Source organism: Neolamprologus brichardi, chromosome 14 (assembly GCF_056152115.1).
Source record: "Neolamprologus brichardi isolate AB-2024 chromosome 14, ASM5615211v1, whole genome shotgun sequence".
Lineage (NCBI taxonomy): Eukaryota > Metazoa > Chordata > Actinopteri > Cichliformes > Cichlidae > Neolamprologus > Neolamprologus brichardi.
The window spans coordinates 2876043-2903897 of NC_142117.1; the positions used below are offsets into that span (position 1 = coordinate 2876043).

The 27855-nt window shown below is 42.5% G+C and overlaps 1 protein-coding gene across 1 annotated transcript; it reads right to left on the reverse strand.

Moving 5' to 3' along the window:
- Positions 1–443: 443 nt before the first annotated feature.
- On the reverse strand, positions 444–22261 carry kcnb2a (potassium voltage-gated channel subfamily B member 2a). The gene is made up of 3 exons (XM_006806181.2): positions 22023–22261; positions 20176–20944; positions 444–5701 (listed from the first exon to the last, which is right to left on the reverse strand). Exons 2-3 carry the CDS (start codon positions 20758–20760, stop codon positions 3704–3706), a joined length of 2583 nt encoding a protein of 860 aa, XP_006806244.2. The 5' UTR covers positions 20761–20944; positions 22023–22261; the 3' UTR covers positions 444–3703.
- Between the last annotated feature and the right edge of the window lie 5594 nt (positions 22262–27855).

The following is a 27855-nucleotide window of genomic DNA, read 5'->3' on the forward strand; positions in this document are numbered from 1 at the left end:
ACATTCATTTTAGTTTAGTAGTATTTAATAAATTCTAAATCAATTTTACATGTAATGAAAGTACAGGATATATGAAAGCTGACTTTTGTTTGTTTGTTTGTTGTTTTTGAATATTGAATTACCTGTTGTTATGTAATGAAAACGATCATTTTAGTGGAAGGCAAAAAGTCTGGCCTGTTTCTGGCAAACAATAAAAACTGAAAGATTAGAAACTTGAGGACATTATTTCATCGTTTCAGAAAGACTCAGCCAACACATGAAAACCGTAGGAGTTACTGTGTGATGCTGCAGAAACATTTAATTAATCTAAAAGTAAAACTATGTTTGAGCAAATAAAATTGAAGTGTTTTGATTAGTGGTTATATCAGCAAAACTACCGGACAACGCTGCAGCTATGTGGCGTTCACAAATACAGACACAAAAATACACACAACAAGATGAGGTCACATGAACACATTTATTTGTTTTGCATTTTGATAACTGAATCAAAACTACTATCATTACACTGAGCTATATATAATAACTCATACTAATCATTGCACAGGCTACAATTCAATAAAGTATATGAGGATGGAAGAGTGGAGCTGGCAGGACAGATCGAGAAGCTTTACAGTTGTATGTTTACTGTACACAATCTGAATGAACAAATATAAATAACAATTCAAATGAGTGGAGATGAGGTTGTGGAAAGCCATAACACTGTTCTCATGCTTCCTGACCTGCAGCAGCGACAAACCAACGTTTGTTAGAACCGGTGCTCTTTTTAAACTTCTCTGAGTTTGTTTTGATCCATGTTAGGCTGGATATATATTTGGGAAGAATTAACATTTAGTTAATGTTGTGCAATTTATCATAACATAAATCCAGCTGAGTCCACTTGCACGACATAAAAAGCCGTGTTTTTAGATGTTATATCACGTCAGTTTCCAACAACGTCAGTAATCGGCTGCTGCACTCGAGTCACACACCGAACGTGCTACTTTCAGCTGATGAAATCAAATGACAGTGTGGCACTGCGAGGTTGGAGCTATGAGCTATGGGGTGCGATAACGTTGATGAGATAATAATGCAAAGTTGTAAAGTTACGCAAATCCAGAAAATGTGAGGATTTTCATTGAAATATATCTACTGCACAAGGACAAAGAGACAACACGAGAAAAGAAGACAAAGAAGAAGTCGGGCCACATCTAACAGTTTTTTTCACCTTCTCATAAATTATCTATTTATGAAAAGGCACATATTTTTAAAAACTTCATGTACTGAGATGTTAAGAACAACACACAGCTCAAAGTTTTAACCAACAACAAAAATGTGAAACAACTGATAAGCACATCAGGGAACACAGATAACACAGTACCATTCCCCTGTTAGCATGTGACCTAATCACCACCTGCTCACGCTGCTCTATTTACACAGTTAAATGTGCATTTGAATCGGTCAGGTTCATTCACATGAATGCAAATCTGATCTTTAAAAACACAAAAGAAAAATGTCAAAGGTTCCCAAAGATAATGCTTAAAGTGACGTCAGGTCTTTTTACTCAAGTGACTCCCTGCAAAGGGAACTATTGTTCTACCTTTATAATACAGTCAGCACCTCTATTTATCTCTCTGCACTCATCATATTACAATTATTCTTGGTTTAAAGTGATGTGTCTTTGCAATAACTGAAGTCCAGATGCTTGAACCTGCACCTCCTCTCACTAAGAAGACCTCGTTTGTCTCCTTCCACATGGTCTTACTCGGGCAGCTGTTGTATAACTCGTGACATGACGAGTACAGCTGCTGAATTCTGCTAGCATGCTGACATCGATGCAAGAGATCTTCAGAAGTGTGGTCAAAATAGCATGCTAGCTTGCATGCTAGCTTGCATGCTGCAAAATGTGACCTGTTGCAGAAAGATATCTAGTTATCTCTGACATGCTGTTCCATGTATTGGAACATGCTTTTTTGTGTCATATTTATTAAAGCATGGAAAACAAATGGTTAATAGCCACGGTGTTTTCTATCAGACAAGCCATTTGAGTCGTCTCACTGTAAACCAACAGCTTCCAGTTTTCTAAATTCTTACTTTAAGTCACATTTTGGCCGCTTTTACTCCGGCTTGCTGTGAACAGTTTTTAACAGCGTGACCAGAAACAGCCTGTTGCTGCACGGCACTCAAACCAGACACATTCTTTGAAACATGCTAAGACTAGGTAAGTAAACAAGGGCGATTGAATATGACTCCTGATGGCTGACTTGTTGGCCTTTTTATTCTTTTATGAAAGTCTCCATGTTACCAGATCTCATTCTTAGCTTGGTGAGTACACTAGCGAGATTAAAACGATTAGATAGGGCTGATGTTATGATAAGACACTAGTCTCACAGAGACAAAAATAAAGAAAGAAGACAATGGTTGCTTTTCATGAACTCTATTACTACTTCCACAACTCATTTTCCTGAATTCACTATGCGCCTGTGTTGATAAAGAAGCCAAAAACAAAGTCAGATCTGAGGTTCGTCAAACCTTCACACACAGTATGTGTGGGAACTGGGAATTAAAGCAGTGTATGATGAACCACGAGTGAGTAATCATGGAAACTGCCCACAGTCTGTGTGAGCTTTCCTTTCTGTCTTTCTGTCTCAAATCGTGTGTCTCATTATGGCTTTGTATTGTTTTTGACTAATGTTCATTGTTAGGATATTTCATGCTGGACATTGGTGGAAGCCCTGGGACAGACTGGTGGCCTGTCCAGGGTATACCCGACCTCTCACCCGCGACAAGCAGTAGAACATGGATGGATGGAAATTTGTGCGAACAGTGTTCCATCAGTGAATATAGTAGAGATTTTATCTCCATTTCACATATTGAGGAACAAGAAAAATGAAAAGAAAAATACAACAAAAAGTAACCAAGAACAAAAACAACATAAAACTGAAATATATAGAAATACTTAAAGTTAGAGCATAGATCACAGTGCTCAATAGCAGATACATATGTTCTTTTGGACAATGCAGTACTATGTGGGACTTTTGTCTTGTATCATGTGCTTGTGGTTGTCCCGTTACAAGAGTGTAATGATGAGTAAGCAAGATCTACAACACAGAATAATGACTGATCATTGATTTTTCTTGCAAGTCTTGCAAAAGATAGATTTTTAAAATTTGTAAATATAAAAAATATAATTTCCTTTCACGGTCTGTTTTTACTTGGTATAACCGTCCATTCAAATCAGGCCTTGGGAAACAAGTGTCAGGAAACTGAATATCTGACTCAGTGACGTACAAAGAAACTCTTCAGGATAGTCCCGAATATCATCATTCAGACAAGGCCTAAAACACAGGTCAGGTTGCCACTGTTCATGTCTCATTTAAACAAAATAAATCAGTAACACTGACACCACACGGTGTCACTTAAACTCAAGTTCAAACAGTGCCCAGTCAGGCATGCGTGTGCTTGTGAATGTCCTCCAGTAATAAAGTCATGACAGCAGCACCAAGGTCAAAAAAGGAACGACCGTCCGAATGTGTCGTGAGATCGGACGCGCTGCACTCAAGAAGAGTTGCAGCTTTTATGATAGATTTCTTTAAAGTCTTTGTCAAAAAGTCCAATGCTCACACACACAGCATCTGTCATAGGTTATTCCTGGTACTTCCTGTCAAGCATCCCATCAGCCTTTGCTTTGCCTTGGCCCTGTCTGCATTTTTCTTTAAATTTAAGCTCACATGTTCGTTTCACAGGGCGGCGTTCGGCTTCCATCCAGAACAATGTGATTTTCTCGTTTTTCTACTCTCTGTTCTGCTTCCTCTAATCCTCCATCGGCCACTCCTTCCTTACTTACTAGGTCTTGGGTGCTGTTGAGTGAGCATGCTTTTGACAATGGACTAGCACCACCACCCGAGCCAGCAGTAGATGTCTCCATGTGATTCCTCCCGAGGTGGCTTAAGCCACTGAGCTGCCCTTCACCTTCTAAGCTCCTGCCTGCTGAGCTTTCACCTCCCCCCTTGGGGGTGCTGGGACTGATATATTGCTGAGCCAGGGACGGAGATTGCAGGATAGCCAGCGGAGACTTCGTTTCCTGTGTTGTAGAACTGGGAGACGGGGAAAACCTGGAAACCAATTCGTCAGTAAGTAGTTGAGCACACTTTGCAGAGCCAGTGGAGACGGGTGTCGCCACAGGTGTCATCACTGCCACGAGGACATCATCTTTAGATGCAATGAAGTCAAGCTTCAGGGCTCTTGTGTTTTGAGGGCTACCATGATCTTCCAAAGCTGTGGTCATCCCAGAGCTTTCTGCACTCTGTGACAACAAATTCAGATCCCCAGTCAACCTTCCTTTGGGGTTAGACGTGAACTCATACAAACCCTCTTTGATGAATGTCATTGGCTGAATGCTATCAGGGCCCTGCTTTACCTCCATATTGCTGATCTGACTTAGGTCCAAGGGAGGTGGAATACACTGATGTCGAGTACCAGCTTGACCTCCTTCAACACTGGGGAGCAGTGAGCTTCGTTCCCCTCTTTCCAGTGCAAAATTATCCGCTGCCGTTGAAGATTCCCTGGAACGACTGACTTTAGGTGATGTTTGCTGGGCCAGAGTGGATGAGAACTCTTTCATCTCAATCTGTTCTTCTTGAATTTTTTCCTGCTGCTCTTGAATGGCTGCTGTCTTGTTGTAAGTATCTTCTAGCCGCTTTGCACTGAGGTGTTGAGGAGTAGTTTTATTCGACGTGGGCTTGAATCGCTCTGGGGAGCCCTGCTGGGCCACTTCTTGGTATTGTTGAGACTTGCCAGGGCTACCTGTCTCTGCATTGTGGTAGTGCTTGTGGTAGCTCCAGCGACTGGGTGACAGGTGATTTTCAACGGGACATTTACTGTCCTCTCTTTTTTCTACCAACACATCTGTTAATTCCATACTGCGGGCAAAAGCATCCTTTAGGTTAATAGAAACAATGCTTCCACTCCGTTTCGCTCTTTCTAGAGCTTCCCTCCTCTTGATGGCCTTCTCTTGCCTCTTCTGCTCTCGGTAGAACTCTGAGAAGTTGTTCACAATGATTGGAATAGGAAGAGCAATGACAAGCACGCCTGCTATGCAGCAAAGCCCTCCGACAATCTTACCAAGCAGGGTCTGTGGGTAAATGTCACCATAGCCGACAGTCGTCATAGTAATGGTTGCCCACCAAAACGAAGCAGGGATGCTGGTGAATTTTGTAGCATCTTCATCCTTTTCAGCAAAGAATACCAAGCTGGAGAAAATCATGATGCCCATGGCTAAAAACAGGATCAGCAGGCCCAACTCGTTGTAGCTCCTTCGTAAAGTGAAGCCCAAAGACTGGAGCCCCGTCGAGTGCCTGGCCAGTTTCAGAATCCTCAAGATCCTCATAATACGGAAGATTTGAACCACACGCCGCACGTTCTGGAACTGCAGCACGCTCTTGTTAGATTCAGTTAGACAGAGGGTCACATAGTAAGGCAGTATTGCCAGCAAATCAATAATGTTCAGTGGTGCTTTCATGAAGACCCACTTATTGGGTGCTGAGAGCAGCCGTAACATGTATTCCATGGTGAACCAGGCAATACAGATGGCTTCGACGTGGGCTAAACTGGGGTTGTCGCTGAACTGGCCAAATTCATCTACAGCCTGCAGCTCCGGCAGAGTGTTGAGGGACAGTGAAATTGTGGAAATGATGATGAACAGGATGGAGATCATGGCCAGGATCTGCAAGACAAAAGCAGGTTATTACATTAGCTGGGCATAGCGTTAGCTTCATACATGTCTACAGACAAAAGTCTATTACATCTGTTTCTGTGCCTGTAAGACAAACCCTGTTTGTTGCTACTAATCGCTGAAGTGTACATCCTAGAGTAAAGGTTTCTTAGACTAAATGAGACATTTTTGTTACCCTTCATGGTGGTACCAACTTTGTCCTGAAGGTGGTGCTATTTGAAAAGCTACTAAAGGTCAGGCCTCTTTGATTAAGGCCCTTAAGAGGATTTAGCTTTGAAAGTTGTGCATCCACAGTGACAGTCAGCCCTTAACTTTCATCTGTTCATTACGTCCAAGCAGAAATGAAAAGCTCTTATGATCTACACATCACCATATATTGGCATTTTCTGCTTTTTTCTTTGTAAGGTTACAGCAAACAGACGCTGACTTTAACGTTTTAAGCAGCTTTGTGAAAAATTCTGGCACGGACACTTTCACGTGGAACTTGTCATGTAGGAGACCTGCCAAAACAGACAACAGCTTTTATTCAACCTGCAAAGAACCCCAAAAAACATTTTACAGTGTTTCCTGTGTCTCTTCAGAAAATCACGGCGATGTGCTCACATGATGTTAGATTTGTATTTTAATGAGAACACAAAAACACACAAGACTACAAACCTTCAGACATTAACTGCAACTGGAAATGATTCCAAAATCTGACAAAGCACTACTATAGATGCAAAACAAAGTGAGTAACACCGAAAAACACTCGCCTTTCTTTTTTGGAGTGGAAAATGGAAACAAAAGTTAGTTTTTGCGTGTTTAGCTTCACACTTGATTTACTTGGTTTTGAAACAATTTTGTCCTTTTTGTCGCCTTTTTAATTCAGATTAAAGATAAAACCTTCTTCTCAGAGAATGACTGAATGGAAAAAGTGACCGAGGAGATTCAACTATTACTTATAGCCAATTTAAAAACTCTAACTGGGAAAGCAGAGTAATGAAGCTGAAGGATGTGTGTGCTGAGTCCTCTCAGTGTAGCCCTTGGTAGGACATTTCAGGTTTATTGTAATAGGATTGCGCTGCTATACATAGAAAGGATAGAGAGAGGTTGGAATTGGTTACTCATTCTTTCCTCCCCCAACAGGAAGAATCAAGCAACAGTCGGAAATAGACGATGCAAGATAAAAAAAATTTGTCTTTAAATACATCTGACAAAAGACCACCGCACTGTTCTCTGGGGACAACTCAATTTCCTGTTAGCTTACATTTCCGTGGCTTCAACACATAAAACTTATTGTGTGTCAGTGGAGTAGATAACGGTCAACCAACAAAAGATACAAATGTCACATGAAAAAACTGATTACTTTTAAAGTATTTGCATCCAAATGAAACACAACAAAACAAAGATTTCATTCCACGCTTGTCAGCAGCAGAGCCATGGCTGCTGCAGCTAGCATGTTTAAGTACAGGCAAGGTACTAAACCCAAGAGTGCTGCAATTCATACTCCACTGGAGTGCGAATGTGTGTGACTGTCAGACAGAAAGCACTGAGGTGTAGGAAAAAAGTGCTTGTATGAACGAGTGAATGAACCATGTAGAAAAGCGCTATAGAAGAACCAGTCCATTTACTGACAGGGTTAGTGTGTTTGAACAGTTAGGAAGTGATTCTAAAGCCACCAAACCCAACACCTCCACCTGTACCTGGAAACTCTGTCTTCCAAAAAAACAGATCAGAATCAGCCCTCACTATGGCTTTACTGGGACCCAACAGCCTGTAATAATGAGCCCAAGAAGCCATCCTCCTGAAGCACTGCTCCAAGTGCTCCAAGATTGGAATAACTCCCACACTGCTCCTGCATTTATCTGACCTTTATTTAACCAGGGAGTTCTACTGGGACCAAATCTTTCACAGGGAGACCAGTGAGGCCAGTATAGCAGCCATACAAACTCAGAACACAATAAAAAATGCAGCATAAACACGGTAACTGTTAGAACTGTGACAGAAAAGTGGAGTCAAAAAAAATCGTCCCAGGCATTTTGACTAGAGACCAGCCCACCAGGTATTACAGGAAAAACCATAAAGCCTTTGAATGAGAACAAACACTGTTGTCACAGTGATGTACACTGTCTTCTTGGTATATATGTATCAGTCTAATAAACTTAAACCTACACCATCTTCCCTATTCTGGTATTTAAACAGTACCTGAAAGTAGACTGTTGGTCGAGTTAACCTCCTGAACTATCTACAACACATGGTGGAAACCTGAAATAGAGGTGAGACATGATCATTACTGATTACTGATGACAGATTTAGATATATTTTCATAAACCATTCATTTGCCACATCAATAAACAGCATGGCAGGGCAAAATTCTCTTTCTAACATGGCAACCTTTAAAAAGTGAAAGGAGACAGAAAGACAGGTGAGAAAGAATAAAACTGACTTTTTGATGGCATTTTACACACAGTACTGGTGCAGTATCTAGAAAATGTGGGAAAATACTGGCATCATGTACAGTACTTAGTTACTTCTGAAGAAATTATGATGGGACCCTAAAAAAAATTATGTACAATAATGGATTTCTATACATTTTACATCAGATGAAAACGTTTGTTGTAAGATTCAGATAATTATTTGTTAAAAGCGAGAAATTTTAAATGAGAATAAGAAAGTATTTCTTTGTGCCCCCTCTCCCTGTTAATGCCCTACCTGCCCCCCTGGCAACACTTTGCTAGACCCGCCCCTGCACAGTTACCAGCTGTCAGCTACTTAGAAAAAGATCCTGGTGTTATTTGTCTCTCAGAAACAGTTCATAACTTCAACTCATCCATGTCACCTAAAAGGCAAACCTGTTTCTCCATCACCTGTTTAGCTCTGATGATTCAGTAAGGACATCTCCTGGTTTCATCTTCATGTTTCCCTCTCACCACATATCCAAACGACATCATGACCAGCAGCTTTACAGCTGTGGCTCCAGCAAACATCAGCTGATACTAGAAATTAATATTAAATCAATTCTAACAACAGCTGATCAAGCTTAAAGGCGCTGCTGCTGTTTAACGCGACATCCGCTGGTTTCTTCTTTCTGGTGCAAAGTGGGCGATAAACAAACGAGAGAGACGATCAGCTGATCATTGATCAGTTTCATGATTGAAGTAGAAACAGGAGAGAATGAGAGAAGAAGAGGCAGCTGTGCAGCAAAGACAGAATAAATCCAGCTTTGTGTCTTTTTTCATTGTAGCTGAAGTTCGGGACAAACTGTTCCTTTTCACCTCAATACCAAACGCGCAATATTTTCTCTGAATACGAGACGATTCTGTTTTTCTACGGGACGGTTGGAAACTCTAATAACCTTATAAATAAAATAAAAGCACCCGCCCAGCAGTATAGAAACTCCATCATGCTATAGTACACAGTACGAGTTATTGTAACTGACTGTAAAAAGTCAACGAAAATAAACTTCACCTAAACTTGGTTCATATCTGACCCCCTCTTCAGTTCACCACCTCGGGTCTCTGCTCCTCCTGCCAGCATGTTGCACCTGCTGGCCTCCACCACTTGCTAATGTTACTGAATCTGTGGAAGCTCTGCCATAGCCACCACCAAACAACTGAGTTATTTTTACACATCTGCCAGCATCTGGCCAATCCACCACCTTTCATTGTTTATAGCGTTACGGAAAAAACCCCCAAAACCATCGGAAATAAAAACGAAAAAAAACCATCGGCCCACCAGGCAGTCCGGCTATGGGTGCGATGGCAAGCTGGGTCCTGGCCGGTCGCAACCTGGGGGCCGGCACGGGCGCCTGAACAGACTGGATCTCCTCCACCCCAGCGCCATTGGGGGAGCGCCGGCGGGGGTGGCGGCGGTGTCGGGCAGGACCGGGTCAGCGCCGCCAGATACTCCATCCTCTGCAGGTGGTGTTCAGTCTGGTCCTGCAGCTCTTCCCACCAGCGGCGCCACACCGCCGCCTGCTCCTGCTGCGTGGCCGCCAGCTCGGCCACCATTTGCACCAGCTCCACCCTCTGCTGGCCCACTCCTGGGTTTCGGCACCACTGTAAATGACCACGGCAGACCCGGGTGGAAGTTCATGCTTTGCAGCAAACTTTATTGACTCACACGGTTGCTGCTCACAGAGCTGCAGCTCTCACGATGGCTTGTGAAATGGGACGGTCTAGCCTCCGTTGCGCTGCCCAGGTTGCCTAGCAACCATGATACTAACAGCTGGAAATGTTTCATACAGCTTTGTTTGACAGAAATGAAGGAGAAAATCTTTTGTTCATTTGTTTGTTTCTACATGAGCTTTGATCATTCTCTGATTAAGCTCAGCTATTGAACGGCGTATATTTTAAAGTAAAGGCTTTAAAACCAAGTTAGTACAAACGTCACTAATGTCACATGACTTTGCCGACATGTGGCCAACAGTAATGTTTTAATGTTCTTCGTTATTAAACATTTGCACATAAATAAGTGACATAATATTCAGTACTTAGTTTACAAAGTTACTTTTTAGTTTTTTTTTATATCCACACCCACCGCCGCGCTATGCATTCTGGGATATGTTGGGCCACGAAGTCTACACCGCCACGTCCTTAAAATTCAGGGAAATGAAGGACGCATTTGAGGGCCGCATTTCGAGCAGCCTTCGAATTGGGACAGCCTTCGTTGCGTCGCTGTGACGTAATCGGCCTTAAAATGCGACCTTTAAGGCTGCAGACCCTGAATTGGGATACAGCCATATAGCAGTGCTGTTTTCTGAGAGTGGTCAATGATGGAACCCACCGACTCACAAAGATGGTGAGTCACAGATGCTTAGCACACTAGTTCTGTAAACCTGAGCAGGCTTGAGTGTCACCAGAGTCCTTCAAAGATCAAATTTAATTTGACCATATAAACTATCTTTAATGTGAGCTTGGTAACAAGATGAGCAACATGTACATTAAATAGAAGCTTGTCATCCATCCTTGTGTTTAACATCACTTGCAACAGTGCTGAAATGAGACAAGCTTCTGCAAAGACCAAACTTTGTCTTGGGAACATTTAAAACTTCTTGCACTGTTTGCCTTGCAGCTGGACGGTGTGTGGAAATGATGCTGATTATCAACGATGCTTGAATTCCTCTCAGTACTCTGAAACAGACATTCCCAGGACGGCTGCAGAGCCTAATTCTTCTCTCACCCCAACCAATCACAGCAGATGGCCCCGCCCCTCCCTGAGCCTGGTTCTGCTGGAGGTTTCTTCCTGTTAAAAGGGAGTTTTTCCTTCCCACTGTCGCCAAAGTGCTGCTCATAGGGGGTCATATGATTGTTGGGTTTTTCTCTGTATCTATGAAGCGCCTTGAGGCGACTTTTGTTGTGATTTGGCGCTATATAAATAAAATTAATTGAATTGAATTAATCCTCCTGCACTGTTTGTGACTTCAGTGTGATGTGTGTTAACCAGAATAGGCTACAACATGTAGAGTTTTATCAGAGTCAGGCCGAGCCTCATTCATCAGGGGCCTGGACGAGGGCACATCTTGTAACTACCTTGGAGAAGCCTCTATGGAAGGCCTGACAATCCCAAAGCATGACGAGATACTCAGCGGAGGTCAGCAGCACTCCAACCCCGATAAATATAACAGTTTTTATGCTTGTGCAGTTGTTTTAAACTTAAAAGTGTGTGGGCCACATAGACAAATTTTAAGACTAAAGACGTGCTGAGTTATTTATTTAAACACTGGAACATGGACTGAGCGCTCTACTGACAGCTAACACTGTGTGACTGATGAGCAGGAAATGATCAGTTAAAAAAGGAACATCATTAATCTTTGTATCTGTAGTTTTGTTCTTATTCCACCACCACAACTGTCCTGGTGTCTGTGACACCATGTGATGGATTATCTGAGCTATTTTCAGTGGGGGAGCTTCTGGCCAATCACGGTAACGATAAAAGACACCGAGCATTACATCACTACAGATTTTAGACAAAAGTAAAAACTGGGAATAAACTACGAAGCACTGAGAAAGAAGAAAGAGGAGATGAATAGAAAGTCAAAGAGGGACAAAGCACAGGGCAGATATATCAAACGGTGTCCACCCTGCAGCGTCTTAATGGCTTAGTAGCTGCCAAATGCTGCGACCTTGACACTCAGGGAAGATTCTAAGCAGTACCGAGAACAGACAAGCTGCTTTAGAAGCCATATAGTGAGTCTCCACGTTTGACATTCAGTTGCTCAGAAACTGACAAAGAAATGGACTCCACGCATCACAATGAATCTCTTTAAGTGAACGTATGAAAAGTCGGTGTAATGGGTACTGCATGTCATCTCTATTTGGTTCATGATTGTGAAGCTAACAAAACACAAAGATAAAAAGTCTGTTTGTTAAGAACGATTCCAAGTAAGGAAACAAAACAGGATTTATAATTTGAAAGGACACAATGACGCTGGACAAAAGATTCTGACTCCAGTTCAAATTTGAGCTCAGTGACTGTGAATGGACTCAGATACTCAGCTGCACGTTCAGCTGTCGGTTAACGTTTCCCCCTCTAACAGCAGACGTACACCGAGGCAAGAGCCTGTGTTGATTGCCGTTTGATTGTCTTTTTAACAGAATTACCAGACCAGTTTCATGAGAAGACATCACTAAATTCTGCTGCAGAATTGACACACGTTCAGTAATACTGCATAGATTTTTTGGGCGATTGTGGCTCAAGAGTTGGGAGTTCGCCTTGTAATCGGAAGGTTGCTGGTTCGAGCCCCGGCTTGGACAGTCCCAGTTGTCTACTGGTGGTGGTCAGAGGGCCCGGTGGCGCCAGTGTCCGGCAGCCTCGCCTCTGTCAGTGCACCCCAGGGTGGCTGTGGCTACAATGTAGCTGCCATCACCTGTGGGTGGATGACTGGATGTGTAAAGCGCTGTATAAATACAGACCATTTACTTTATTTTTGTCCGAGGGAAAAATGTTCACGGCAGGGGTCGACAAAAAACGAGGAGACAAAGAGGAGAAATGTCTCTCAGATTGTGACCAAAATGGAAATCTGATAGTTTACAGAACAAGAAGACGAGCTGCAGTGAAAGACTGGATAAAGTGATTGAGCAGAGAAATCCAAGCTGTGATCGATACGTGGAGTTATTTGTGGAACAACAGGCGCAGGATGTGTTGGATAGTGGCTGTTTCTGCAGAGGTCAACAGGGTTTATATTTAAAGACGCTGCTTTCATGGCTCACGTTGTTTTTATCTCTTGTTACACTGAAGTTGATTCTGAGCTTCATTGTTTCCACGTTCATTACTCGAGATGTTCTACAGCCCTCGTTTGATTCTTCTCAGTCTTACTGAACATTTGAAATCCAAAACTATAAAAACAATGTTTCTATTTGCACGTGATTTTGTGAACAAACAAGTGATGCTTCATTTCGTCTTAGGGAAACTCTGTGCAGTGGGCAGCTCCATGAGGTTCATATCTGGGGCCTCTCGCCATCAGGCACCCTGTCCAGCCTGCAGCTCGACATCTTAAATAAGTGAAACAGTAAGAGTCAAAACTGCCACAAACCAGCTACATTTAAAGCAACTGTTGACCACGGTGCTGTGCGTTTAACATAACTGAACTCAAGTCAGTTCAGGTGTTTTGGAATAATTACTTATTGGCCGTGATGCTGATGTGAATGTAGCCCAGTCAGACCACAGATATGAAGCTCAGGCTGAAGAAACGTCTCGGCTTTGTCTTTGTAACAAGAAAGAGGAATAATAATAATAATAATGGATTGGATTTATACAGCGCTTTTCAAGGCACCCAAAGCACTTTACAATGCCACTATTCACTCTCACATTCACACACTGGTGGAGGCAGCTACGGTTGTAGCCACAGCTGCCCTGGGGCAGACTGACAGAAGTGAGGCTGCCATATCGCACCATCGGCCCCTCTGGCCAACACCAGTAGGTGAAGTGTCTTGCCCAAGGACACAACGACCAGGACAGAGAGCCTGGGGATCGAACCGGCGACCTTCCGGTTACAGATACGCTTCCCAACCCCCTGAGCCACGGTCGCCCAAATAGCTCCCATTTTTCCACATTTTGAAACTACATGTTTCTGTAAGAGGATTCATTTATTTGTTTTTACTATTTTGTCAGCATTATGAAAAGTTCTACGTTTTTTAAAAAAGTCCTAGCCCAGCTCTGGTGTCGTGTTGGACGTGTACACACAGAAAGTGTTTTGAAAGAGAAAATGTCAGACGTGTGAAGGTGAGCTTAATATGCTGCGTATGTTTCGAGGTTTGGATGTATGCGTTTGTAAAGTCCTCCTTGGTGTGTGTTTCTGTAGATTGTTACCCAGAAATATGCATTTGTAAATCTTAGTTTGAGCTGGTGGATCGTATCATATCATCATGACAGACTGTGATAACCACATCTCAGAACAGGCTGCTGCTGAACTCACTGCTCGACTCTACAGCAGGAAACATGAGGACTGAATACATCAACATTTTCTCAGTAAACTGTATCTAAAGATTTCTAATGGGCCCAAATAGTCTACACATACAAAGAAATCTAAATCTAAAAAAGTCCATAAATTATGTGCAATAAAGCGGAATAACAATCCAGCAAGCTTCTGGAAGTACTTTGATCTATTTTTTCTGTACTGCAGTAACATTTTGTAAGCAGTACTTTTACTTGAAACCAAACATTTCTAAATAAAAGACCTGACTACTACAGGACAGATTAGTAATGCCTCGTGGCTTTTGTATACTGATGAAACTACAGTTGCAGAAACAGGCTGCTAGCACGTTAGCTCTGCACACTCACTGTGCAGATGTGTGCCAAAGATTTACAGCTGACAGGCTGAACTTTGCTGAAGAAAAACCACTTTGGCTTTTGGGCTCCGTGCTGCCACAGCCATAAATTCCCATCTGAATGGAAGCATTTCAAACTGAAAGCTACATTAGTGAATACACATCACTCTGCCGCTCCTACGTGAAGGCACACGGCCAGTAAACTATAGACCTCTGAGTAGCTGCTTATAGCTGCCAGGCTTATTTAGCTGAACCAGACACTTTACACACACGAGCAGTGACTCAGTGTTGTCCTGCATTTCACTGTGAATATTACATTTCATTCAAGTGTTGAAATGATGACTAACTGCTACATGCACACAGGTATCCCATGCAAAGTGGCTGTGAGTGTGTTATGACTCGTTTCTCTTTAAGCTCACAGCTGGTTGTGGATTATTCCTGCACTTCTACAGCGTTTTACACGAGTCCACACATCATTAACAAACTGTGTGCACAGAAACACACAAACAAACCCATGAAGTAGAATGCATCCTTTTGTAGCGAACTGGATTTACAGCCTTTGTCTCACTTTAAGACATGTGGATCAGACACTAATCCCATCATTTTTATTATTATATAATCTACTTAATGGAGACCTAAATGTAAGCAAACACAGTTTAAAGGTTTAAATAGAAAAATACAAGGACACAGTCAAAGATGAGGCAGGAAGCAGCTGTCAAAAGTCTAATGGACAGTCTTTTAATTCTGTCTCTGATCCCGTCGGCTTAAAAAGCCTCCGTGTCATATCATCGACGGACTTTCCTCCTCTGCACACAATACAACGTATAAACAGCTGATATGCTAGTGAGGCACATCAGTCCTGAGCAGAAACGCTGCAACTCTTCAAGCTGAGATATAACACGCAACCAATTAGCTTTACATTCAATTCAATTCAGTTCAATTTTATTTATATAGCGCCAAATCACAACAAAAGTCGCCTCAAGGCGCTTCATAGAAACAGAGAAAAACCCAACAATCATATGACCCCCTATGAGCAGCACTTTGGCGACAGTGGGAAGGAAAAACTCCCTTTTAACAGGAAGAAACCTCCAACAGAACCAGGCTCAGGGAGGGGCGGGGCCATCTGCTGTGATTGGTTGGGGTGAGAGAATGCATGAATACATGAAATTTGCTAAATAAAGAACACATTTAAGTCAAAGTGACACAAAGTGATTCTGCAGGCAAACGAGCAGAAGGCTGGACAGCTGAGCCCACTGAAGCTCCCTGCAGTAGGCCATGACTGTGAAAGGTCATTGTTGAACATAAAGGTTGTAAAAAACTTTTGGGATCAGAGACTTTCCCCTTGTGTGGTCCAGCAAGCATGCAAAAGGTCAAAAAGTACAGTGCTGAGGTGTGGACCCGTGGTTTATCAGAGAGACAGGTATTGTGTGAACAGGTGAAGCCAGCATGTAAAGCATTAACACACTAGCCTAAACAGCATGCGGTGTCTCTTTATCTGATGATAATGAGTAAATGTCCTGACTACAAAGTGAGCAAACCATTTTCTCCACTCCAAAAAAGATCTCGCTCTTCTTATCAATCAGTTTTTCTAGACTGGATTTCATCCAACCAGTTCTGAGTGTCAGGCTGGAGACCAGAGTAGGTTTGGATTTGAATCCACGGGCTAGCTGAGGCCTTCCCGTGTCTGAACGAATGGTCGCCTACATCTGTGTGAGCCTGTGACAGACTGGCAGAGCACCGCTCAGCGTCATCAGCGTCATCAGTGATGCTGAACGGACAAGCAGAAGAAAATGGACGAATGCTGAAACTGCAGCCAGATTCAGTCTGTGACGTTACTGCACAAGCAAAAACATTATATCGTTTGTATAATTGCATAAAATTACATACATTCAATACTTCAGTGCTGCATACATGATCGGCCTGCAGCCTTTTTTGTCTCATTGCTCTCCTGATCCAGCTCCACCACCTTCCCCACTGCAGCTCAGACAGTGGACAGGACAGACTACCCAACCTGCCAACAGTGAGTCTATTTGCAGCAGCAGCAGTCCTGGTAAAAGCTCCAAAGGAGATTAAGCCAGACTCCTAAGTCAGACTCTGCATTCATGTTCATGGACAGTTGCGTTACAGGTGTGCTGTCATAACTGTCTTTTAATCTCAGTGAGGTTTTACCTGGATAAATAAAGGACTAATAATAATGCGTAAGAAAACTGTGTGCAGGATAAGTGCATGCACAGCTGATCATATAACAATGGAGCACAAAAAGCTTTAAATACATGTGGAAGCCCAACTCTACAGCCTGAGTGTGCGTCAAACAAAGGATGCAAAGAGGACATGCTAAAACATCTCTGCCAAAAATAAGAAGATTATACAGATTATGTAAAGTTTATGAAACTAATCTCTATTATTTAAAGATTTAATACTCATATTATCCAATAAAAGTACAACTATTGTTGGTGGACGTACAGCCGACCATCTGGACACGACAAACTGTGCGCAGTGGTTTACAAATAGCCAGGTGATGCTTCTTTTCTAATAAGCAGTAGCACTGAGCCGCTCACGTCACCGGAAAGAGGCCCTCCTATTGGTTAAGCGCTGCTGCATCACGGCTACATGGCCGGTGTCACTGCAGAGCGGCCTAAGCGGCTTCCCTCCTGCTGACACTACGGTTCCAGCCGGGTCACATGGCTCTGCTAAAGGCCAGCGCCGTTGTATTTTTAGAAGGAAGAACTAGCTGTTACTAACTTGGTTAGGTGATTAGGAAATGATTATATATAAGACAGCTTAAATATGGTGTAGAAAAGGATACGAGGATATTAAATTGAATGTTTCTGTTCTTTTAATTTAATAGAAATAATCAGTTCATAGATTATCTTGGTCACTATAAATGTTTCCTAACCTAAAGTCTTAAACTTCAGAAACGAATCAGCTAAACGTTTGTGATGTCGCAGTGAGATCTGAATATAATATCTGCACTGAAGGCAATAAAAAGAACAAGAGTTCGGTCCTAAAAGTTAATCATCAAATTATTGAGGCTGGATTTTGTTTATGGAGGCTGCAGCTCCAGGTCGCAGTGATATAGAGACACTTTTGTTCCACATGACAGAGGATGGTGCTTTGAAAGTGCTCGAGCGTCCAGAGCACTGAGGAGCACAGATTAAAATACTCTGTGATTGTTGCTAATGCTGCTGCTTTGTGCACAGTCAGCCATTAGCACCCGCACAAACATGTGCGACATAAAGCTTGGTTTGTTTGATCGCCATGCAATGAAACAACTTTCACTTCGTCCTGCATCAGTGATGTGAGCTATAACTCACTATGTGTGTTACTTTTATTTGATTGATGGAAATCAGTTTAAAAAGTAACAAGACTGTTTGTAAAATGAGCACAAAATCTCGTTGTCGGGTAAAAACATGAAAACAAAAAGTCTTCCCAGGTAAAATGCACGTGTCACAGCGACTCAGCTGTTATAACGACAGTTTCTGTCTCACTGCCTCCATCATGACCTCCTCCTGCTGTGGAGGATAAAGACGTTCTCACTGAGTCCAACTATGAAACCATCTGCTAGAAGTAGCCATCTCCATCTGCTCGATACGATCTAAACACGGGAAATCTGATCAGCTATGACAACCAGCGACGCCTTGTCTCTATCCTCGTATCTGTGACGTACACGTTGGGTTTGCTCATGTTGACGGAAGCAAATAAAGCAGTTTGTTGAAGCTGTATCTACGAAAAGTCTGTCTTTGTCCTGCTTGCTCACTCTTGGCACGCAAAGCTCTTCAGTCAGTCAGACAGAAACTGGGACTCACTAATAAAATCCACCCCCTGATTTCTTGGCTCCCTGTGAGCTCCTCTTCACTTACAGCCGTTTCTTCTTCCCATTTTCCTACAGTTAGATCATATATATAATAATATAGAGTTGGAGGTATGTCACCATATGTGAAGGTAACATCCTTTCCCCACCACCCTAACACCCTCAGACAGGTCATGACAAACTACCAGCTGCTGTGTGGATGACTTTAAAGTGTAGCAGACGTCAGAGAGACGTGGACTCGCTGATAGAGGCCGAGCTGTGAGAGTGGCTCCATCTGAAGTCTTTCCAGAAAGGTTCAAGCTGAGTTACTGCTCCATGGACCTCACCTACCACTACCCCACAACAGCTCATTTGTGTTGCAGAACCACTGTCACCATCTTTATATCTTTATTTTGGACTGAGTGGGTTTTCCTAAGCTTACAGTGACTGTGATGTTACAACATCTCTGTTAATTCTTCTGTTGTGTTCTTGTCTCTTCTTCTCGCAGGTTCACGTACAGTTCGGTCCACAGATATCAGGACAGAGACAATGTTGTTTCTGATCTTGGTTCTGCACATTAGCACAATCGATTTTAAATGAAACAGTTGAACTTTAGACTTTCAGCTTTCATTCAGCGGGTTGAACAAAAAGACTAAAGCATTTATTTAACATCACCCTTCATCTCAGGGGCTCAAAAGTAATCAGACAAATTAAATAACTAAAAATAAAATGTTCATTTCTAATACTGGGATGAAAACCCTTTGCTGACAATGACAGCCTGAAGTCATGAACTCATGGACATCAGCAGATCCAGGTTCCTCCTGACTCTCCCTTTACTGCAGCAGCTCTCAGTTGCTGTTTGTTTGTTTCTGTCTTCAACACGTGAAAAGCTCAGTTGGGTTAAGATCAGGTGACTGACTTGGTCATTCAAGAATATTCTACTTCTATTCTACTTCCAGCACTGTTGTCTTCCACAGACATCATCATCACAGACATTTGGAGCTTTCCTTCTTCCTCAGGATGTCCCAGATTGTAAATTTTCCTACTCCACTATTGTAGAATTTTCCCTGATGGACTTTTTGTTTGTTTTCGCAGCTTCAGGACGGCTTGTTTCCTGCATGGACAGCTCCTTTGACCACATGTTGTCTGTTCACAGCAAAATCTCCAAATACAAGCACCACACCTCAAATCAGCTCCAGGCACAAAGACATAACGAAGGAACTGCCCACACCTACCTGAAACAGCCTTTGAGCCAATTGTCCAGTTGCTTTTGGTCCTTTTAAAAAGAGCGTACCACATGTTAACCACTCTTCATCCAATTTGAATGTGGATTCCCTCGAAATGAAAGCTGGGAGTCTACACATCATGTCCACGTCTGTTATAGAGCTATAACTGGAAAATGTTTCAGTGAACAGGTTAAAAAACTAAACTTGTGTCAGTCTCCTAATATATAAAGACCTAACTGTTGGACTCTTATTGTATTTCTTAAACTGAAGAAGAGACCAGTTTTCTGCTGTCACATCGTTAGTAATGAACTGAAGCTCTGCTTGGAGGAGCTGTGTATGTGCTGTCTCTGCTGCAGACAATAAAACAGGCACAGTAAACCTGCAGTGTGTCCAACACTCAGTGAACAACATCACTGAACAGAAACGGCGCAGACACAGTTGTGAACCTCCTGAAAACAAATGATTGAATCTTTTCATCAGATTAATAAAAACATCTGCTCGATTGAAACTTTGCTCTCACTGATTAAACAGAAATCTTTCCCTCGACACATGAAGCACACGTGTGGTGCAGCGACTTTGAAGCTAAATGACAAATCATCTTGTGCACTTTTAGGAAACCTGGATGTGACCTGAGACATTATCACAGGTTTCATTCACGCTCTAGCATCCAATCACGTGTGCCGGCTGTGTTTAGCTCGTTACCTTTGCAGCTATCGAGGAGCTGGGCTTCTCCAGCAGATCCCACAGCTTCTGCCTCTTGTCAGGACAGCAGCCCTGGTCCTCCTCCTCTCCCTCCTTGTCCCGCAGCGTCTCCGCCTCCCTCCTCAGCTCCTCGTTCATCTGCTCCTTCTTCTGATGGTAGCGCGCCTGGCAGCAGGACTCCAAGTAGATCTCATCGATGCCCCAATAGTCCAGCTCCTGTCCGAAAGACAGAGCGCACATCTCCTCCATCATGTGAAGCTTTCCTGTTCTGTAGAAGTTGAGGATGGAGGAGAAGGCCACCGGGTGCCGGTCGAAGAAGTATTCGTTCTCGGCGAGGGTGTAGTCGTCGCAGATCTCCAGCAGTGACTCGTGGGTGTTGCAGTCCCGTAGCCGTCCCAGACGAGTTCGGGGCAACCGGTCGAGTGTTCTCCATAACACTTCGTGTGTGAGCCCGCCGACGTTGAGCCTGACCCGCCGCGAACGGGCCTTAGTGCGGATGATGTCCACTGGCTCAGGGGGGAGGAAAGGAGCTACAGCGGGTCGGGGGTTGACTTTGGGCGTGCTAAAACTCACCTTGTCTGTCATGTTTGCTTTGACTGCTGTCTTACTGTGGGGGTGGGTCGCCTCAAACACAGGCTTCTGCAGTGTGTGTGTGTGTGTGTGGAGCTCGATAAGATGATGGCGGCGGCTGGTCAGGGGAAGATTGCCCAGGCCCACCAGGCCCACCTCTCTGTGTTCAGGCCAGCAGAAGTCCTGGTAAGATCCATGTCTGGAGAAAGAGACACGAGCCATTAGACAAGGACGACCAGCTTATTCTACAGAAGATCTCCTACATGGGAGATTAGATTAAATTAATAAATACAGAATTATTCTGAAGTGGCACAGTATAAATAAAATTGAATACACGCTTTTTAGGTGCATATACATTCAACTCAACAATTGGAGCACCAGGTTTGAAGGTGTTTTGCAGACACTTTGCCGAGCTGTTGTTTTTATCTCGTGTCTGGTCAGCTGGAATCTAAAATTGCTTCTCTGAAATAAAAACACACTGTGTGTTACATATGTAATGTGGGATTGTAGAATTTAGCAGCTTATGTGCTCCCAGTAAATGCTTCTGCTTTGTTTGAAAGCAGATAGATCGCAAATTACAGCAAATTAAAGTCAATCAGAATATTTTATTTTGAAAAGCACATCACATAATCTAATATTTGCTAGTTTGGACTTTTACTTGTTTAATTACAAAGAGTTCTCTGATAAAATCAGTAAACAGGGAAGAGCGATTTGAATCCACCTCTGGGGAATATCTGGAATCTAAACAGCACTTTTTAGTAAACGGAGCCATTGTGCAGCGAGTCTGTGGAGCTTATGCTGCCATTAGAAGTCCTTTGACTCTTATCTGATTGTGTAATGGAGTTCCACAAATCCCAGCAGCGGCATAAGGCCTCGTCTCCCCTGGCTCAAGTCTACCTTAGTTAATTATAGACCGTCGATCTTCTCCTGGGACGCTCACAGGACACAGAGCTGCTACGTCACGACTAGAAGAGCATCTTTCGTGTTTCCCCCCAGAGTCCGGCTGACGTCTGCAAACAAGCACTTGGCTCGGTACACTCACTTCATTAGAATGATGAGATTGCTCACTAATGATCACGTAAACTACTTTGATCTGCTTCCGTTTCTTCTCGTCCTTTTCTTGGACACCGCGACGCTAAAGTTAACGTCCAAAGTGAGGACGCTCCTTTCTGTCAGGCTTAACTCGCGATTATGCGCGAGTGCAAGTTTCCACAGCACAGAAAGAAAGACAAACTGCGCTCCTCGTGTCAGTTATGGCTCATAAAACACGAGCTTACCTCTGTGGAGCAAGCTGACATGGCGGAGAAGTCCAACTTTTGGCTTCCCGGGAGGTCCCACCATAGTACCCTGTGAGTTACCCCAGCTGCTGCTTCATGTCCCCGCCGGCCGTTAATTCGTGAATCCCGTCGAGAACACGCAGACCGGCCCGTGGCCACATTTTGCCCCAAAACACACCGTCAGAGCAGGAGGGGAGCAGCCGAGCGCCCACGGAGCATCAGCAAATAGGAGCGCGAAGCGGCGCGGTCTGCGAGCGTCGCCGGACTGAAGGAGGAGAAATAGAGGGACGGAGGGGGGTGGGGTTGGGGGTGGGGTAATTGGATTGAGGTGTTCAGCACCAAGGACAGCTCCAGATCAACGGCTTGCAGCTGAACTGCTGCTCGGAGCGTCACTGAGCTTCTCTCAGTGTTTGAGACGCTGTGGAGAAGCTGCTGGTTTTTCTACAGGAACGTGAAGCTCAAACACAAGGGATCCACGAAATAAAGTTACAACACACACACATCACAGAAACACTTCATCAGTTTCAGTTTTCAGTTTTATTTGTCATATGCAAGTTAGCACAGGGTCAACATTGCAATGAAATGTGTTTGACGAGCAGCAGTCACTCAGCAGCATGATACAGTAGGAGAAAATATAATAAAATATAATAAAATATAAAAATAGTAAGGAGCAAAATATTAGAGAGACGTGGTAAAAGAGAAAAGATGACTAAATATATATGTATCTATAAATATAAATATATGTACACTAGTGATTCAATAAGAAAATCTTGAGAAGAAATATGACGGGAGGGCAGATGGGATATTGCACAAGAATGAGCAGCAGAAAATTACAGTATTGCACTTTTAAATATAAATATAAATATCAATAAAGTGAAGTGACCAGTGCAGATTAAACAGAGTACTTGTGAAGCTGCAGCTTCTGAGTGTGTTGTGTGTGTTTAAGTGTTGTGGTTGAGGTGTCGTATGGCTTCAAAAACTGTTTCATGTTCACTGTTCATGGTAAATGAATGAATATTAATCATGAAAAAGCAGCAGTGCGTCTATATCTCATAACACGAGAACATTCATTCAACACTAATTATGTCATGAATCATGCAGGACGATCACATCTTAGTCTGGGCTGTAGTTTCTTTGGACTGACTAAAAAAACTCAGCTTTTATTGTTTATTTCTGTGTGTGTGTGCGTGTGTGTGTGTGTGTGTGTGCGTGTGTGTGTGCGTGTGTGTGTGTGTGTGTGTGTGGTGAGCCTTTCCTTCAGTAACTCGGATTAACAGGTCATTCATGGCAAAAGACTGACATGTAATCACCACCAGTAGGATGATGTTGAATACTCACACAGAACATCACATTTTTAACAGAAAGGATGAAGCTCAGCAGACAGAGATGAACGTCTTCCTCAAAAGATGTTGATGTGATTTCCTGAAGCTGGAGGAGCTACCTAGTTAGCTCGTTGCACTGGTGGTTGAACTAGTTGTGTGATGCAAGCGTGGCGAGTTTCTCTTTCACCTGAGAGCAGCTGGAAAGCAAACAATCTGTGGCTGAGCTCTGACACACTGCTGCCCTCTTCTCTGCGATCTACCCTTAAGCCAGTTAGTGCTAACAGTAAATAATGCCGAGCACGGCCAACGTGATGCAGATGATATTGACGAACTCCTCGATACTAATCAGATCTCTGAACTCAAACACACACAAACACAAAGTTACGTACATTTTTGCTACAAATACATAAGAATGATATTTGGGGACAGGAAACAGGGAAAATTCAACACAGTTGAACCACAAACTGTGAAGTATTCATTAAACTCAATGGATCCATCAGCCGCATGGAGGAACTGGACAATGTTGTCCATCGTATACTGGAATGCAGTGGCGGTCCTAGCCCATTTGGCGCCCCGGGCGAACACTCCCTCTGGCGCCCCCCCCCCCCCCCCCCACACACACATAAAACATATTTAGGATTATACATTAACATGAAACTGTTGTCGGAACCATACTGAGAGAGTATGCATTGTATGCAAACAGCTACCAAACAGCCATCATAATTCCTCATACAATGAGAACAGGACAAATCAACAATCAACAATGACTCATTAATATTAAAATCTGTAACATAATGTATTGTTTGGAGTTTAGTCTGTTACTGTTACTATTTTTACCATTTCTTCTTGGAGCAACTGTAACACACATCATTTCCTTAGAGATTAATAAAGTATTCTGATTCTGATTCTGATTGTTTCAGGATGACCTGCTATTATCCAATCACACATCTGATTACCTGCATCTTTTGCTCGTTTCTCCTCCTCTTCTTTTCTCTTTTTTCTAAACTGAGGACCTGATGGCTTTGAACTTTTCTTGTCCATCTTGGTTTTAATTTTGCACTCCAGTATGAACACAAATCCCCCAACTCGAGGATCACCACAACATGACCTAACACACCTACACCTTAGTTCACAGATTTGCTTTGTCTAGTTTATTTCTGAGATTTCACACAACCCAGGATTCAAATCATGAATATATAATGGGCTTGGATTTACATCATTATGAACGAAATGTGCTCTATTTGGAAGCAGCCAGCCCCCCTCCCCTTTCGAAGGGCTGTGTGTGAGACATTAAATCAGGGGCGATTTTAGCCCAGTTTTGGAGGTGCTTCAGCACCCCCAAAATGAATCAAAGCACCCCCAAAGACGTCTTACTTTTTTTGAAAATATTTGCTGTTTGTGGGACACACTACTAAAAGTATAAAAAGCATACAGTACTTAATTGAGATGGAACATTTAAACAACAAAAGTATAGATATCCCCCCTCCCAAAATGGTTTGTTCCAGCCCGGCTCTCTCCTACTCGCTCTAGCGCTGTTGCTGCCAGAGCGATGGTGGCTGAGACCACCTTTTTTTAGTGTTTTATTTGTTCCTGAGTAAATCGGTTTGGCTGAGATTAAAGTTATAGTTTTTACACAGCTGAATAAACGTCAAGCAGACAGCTGATTATCAGAAGTGTGAGATGCTCGAGAATTTACTCCGGTGTCCTGTTATATTTTAGATAGCAAGGAGTTTATTAAACTTCACCGAAACAATCTGCAAATTTCATTAAAATTTAATAAACTATCATCTTGTCTTTATTTTTAGTTAGCACAGACCTTAAACACTTCAAGCTGTAAGCTAATGATAGTTATATAAGAGCAGATGCTGCTGGTGCAATAAGCTGTACGTTTTACGTCCAATGGATGATGATCTGATTAGTCGACTAATCGCAAAATTAATCAGTGACTAGTCGACTATCAAAATAATCGTTTGTGGCAGCCCTAGTTGAAAACGTGTTTTCCGACGATGTTTGCTCCGTAGTAAAATTAGCGATATTTGACTGCCCTGTTGATCTCATTGAAATGTATACAGCCTATTTAAAATGTAAAACTTAACATTGTCTGTAGCCTGCTGTTGTTACCACTGTCCTGTTTGAAATGTAATGAGAGAAACTGGTTATTTTGTCATATGTGCCGATATTGAACCCAAGGTACTAACTAGCTAACTGACTGGATGCCCATTAACCTTATAACTCCTGTTGTGTGTGTGTGTGTATGTGTGTGTGTGTGTGTGTGTGTGTACAGATTGTCAGTCCAAAGAGGGAGAGAGGAAAGAGGGGAACATGAGGTCAAAGTACAAGATCAGGAAGTACCAGGTAAGAAAACAGACAGGGAGTACTAACAGGCAAAACAGGAACTGTTAAACTGGCAAAGAAAAAGAAAGACAAACAACTCATACAATCTGGAAGTTGTGTTCTCCCTATAGTCCAGCTCTGAGGTCTTTACACTGGCTGCCTGTCCGTCAGAGGATAGACTTTAAAGTTCTGATGCTGGTCTATAAAGCTCTGAATGGTTTAGGACCAAAATACATCAGTGACCTCCTGACCCAGTATGAACCTTCCAGATCCCTCAGGTCATCTGGATCCGGTCTTTTATCAGTTCCCAGAGTCAGAACCAGACACAGAGAAGCTGCATTCAGCTTTTATGCTCCTTATATCTGGAACAAACTCCCAGAAAGCCTCAGATCAGCTGAAACACTCAGTTTATTTAAATCCAGGTTGAAGACTCACCTGTTCTCAGCTGCATTTGAATAAAGCACCAAATCCGCACTCAAAACTTACATTTTAACTACTGATTTTATCTACTGTTCTGATTTTATGTTTTGATTCTATATACTGTTTTGTTTGTTTGTTTGTTTGTTAATTAGTTAGTTAGTTTGCTTGTTTTAATCAATTTTAAATCATGCTTTTTATTTGTTTTTGTTTCTAATGTCTCTGTAAAGCACTTTGAATCACCTTGTTGTTGAATTGTGCTATACAAATAAACTTGCCTTGCCTATATTAAAGCTGCTATACAGAATCTGCAAAACAAACTGGGTTGTCAGCCCTGGCGCTGCATTACCATATTGAGCTTCAGTCAGAGGAAGTCACGGTTGCCAAAGACTTTATAAAGCTCAAGAGTGAGGCTGGTGCCATTCCAGATATGTTAACATTGTACAATCTTCTGGATAATCAGATCTTCACCACACTGAAAACTGTTATTCAGGTTGCCCTAACAAACCCAGTTAGCAGCTGTAGCTGTGAAAGGTCTTTTAGTGTCTTGAGTCAGCTCCATACCTGGCTGAGAAGGACCATGGGTCAAAGCAGACTCCAGCACCTGGCTGTGATGTCAGTTGAGAAAGAGATGCGTGAGAGACTTGACCACCAAAATGTGATTGACAGATTTACCAACCTCAAGGTGAGGCGACATAGGTTAAAAGAAAAGAAAAAATCTGCAGAGCCATAGTAGTATCTGCAGTAAAGATCTTTTCATACATTGTATACATTGTACCAAAGGCCAAGTGTCTCCATTTTCTAATGATATTTTGTATATTTCAAGGACTCTTCTATTTTTGGAGTGTATTTTTTATGTATCTGTATTGTATTATACATACACTTTAGAAGTGAATCTCTGTCCAAAAAATGCACACAGTTTACTTTTTACTCACTATGAGCATCATTCATCATTTTCCCCAGTAATTAAGGTTAGGATATGTATTTTTTTTTTAATTCCAATCCATTCTTCTTTGGCAGCATTTTAATAACCTTGATCAGATTTGATAGTTTTGTTACAGACTTTTCAAAAAAGTGTTTTGCTTTTCTTTCAAAAATGTGGGATTAAATTGTGTTAAAATGTACAAAACAGTGATGTCATGTTTTGTGACCCAGGCACAGAGAGACTTGATGAATTTAAGAAACTTATGATTTAATAAAGAAATTTGCAGACTTGCACAGAGAGGGTAAAATTATGATGACTGATAATGGAGATGAAGACAACAGATGATGAGGACAGGGAGGAACAGGGGTTTAAATGCACCAAGGAGGCAGTCAGAGAGAACTCGGGACAACTGGAGACATTTAGGGATGCAGGGACTGACAGAGAGGGGGAAGAAGTCTCATTGTGATGAGTAAAGTTTACCTTGCCTGGATGGGCAGCTCTCTGGGTGCTCAGCACTCCCAAAGCTCTGATCCTAGAATCGCCCCTGGATTAAATCATCAAACTGTAAATTATAAATTGTTATTGATCCTTTACCCCGAGTCCTAAAGTGTAGATTTATTTTCTTACTCTTCTTATATTTATTGTTTGTTTACTTGCACTGGAGCCTCGTCGTCTCGTCTCTATATACTGGACTGTATGTAGCGGAGATGACAATAAAGTTTACTTTGACTTCAGCAGCGAGCAGGCGCACCGAGGGCTCTCGCGCTCACTTTTCTTGTATAGAATTTCGAATTTCAAATTATGAGTCTGTATCATGATGTCTGGTGTTTTCGTG

What these genes read in the sequence shown, in the direction of transcription:
- kcnb2a (XM_006806181.2), bottom strand. Translation starts at nt 20,760, where the DNA reads ATGACAGACAAGGTGAGTTTTAGCACGCCCAAAGTCAACCCCCGACCC. An exon ending in GCTCCTCGATAGCTGCAAAG is followed by an intron (nt 5,702 to 20,175) that starts GTAACGAGCTAA and finishes TTTGTCTTGCAG; the next exon opens with ATCCTGGCCATGATCTCCAT.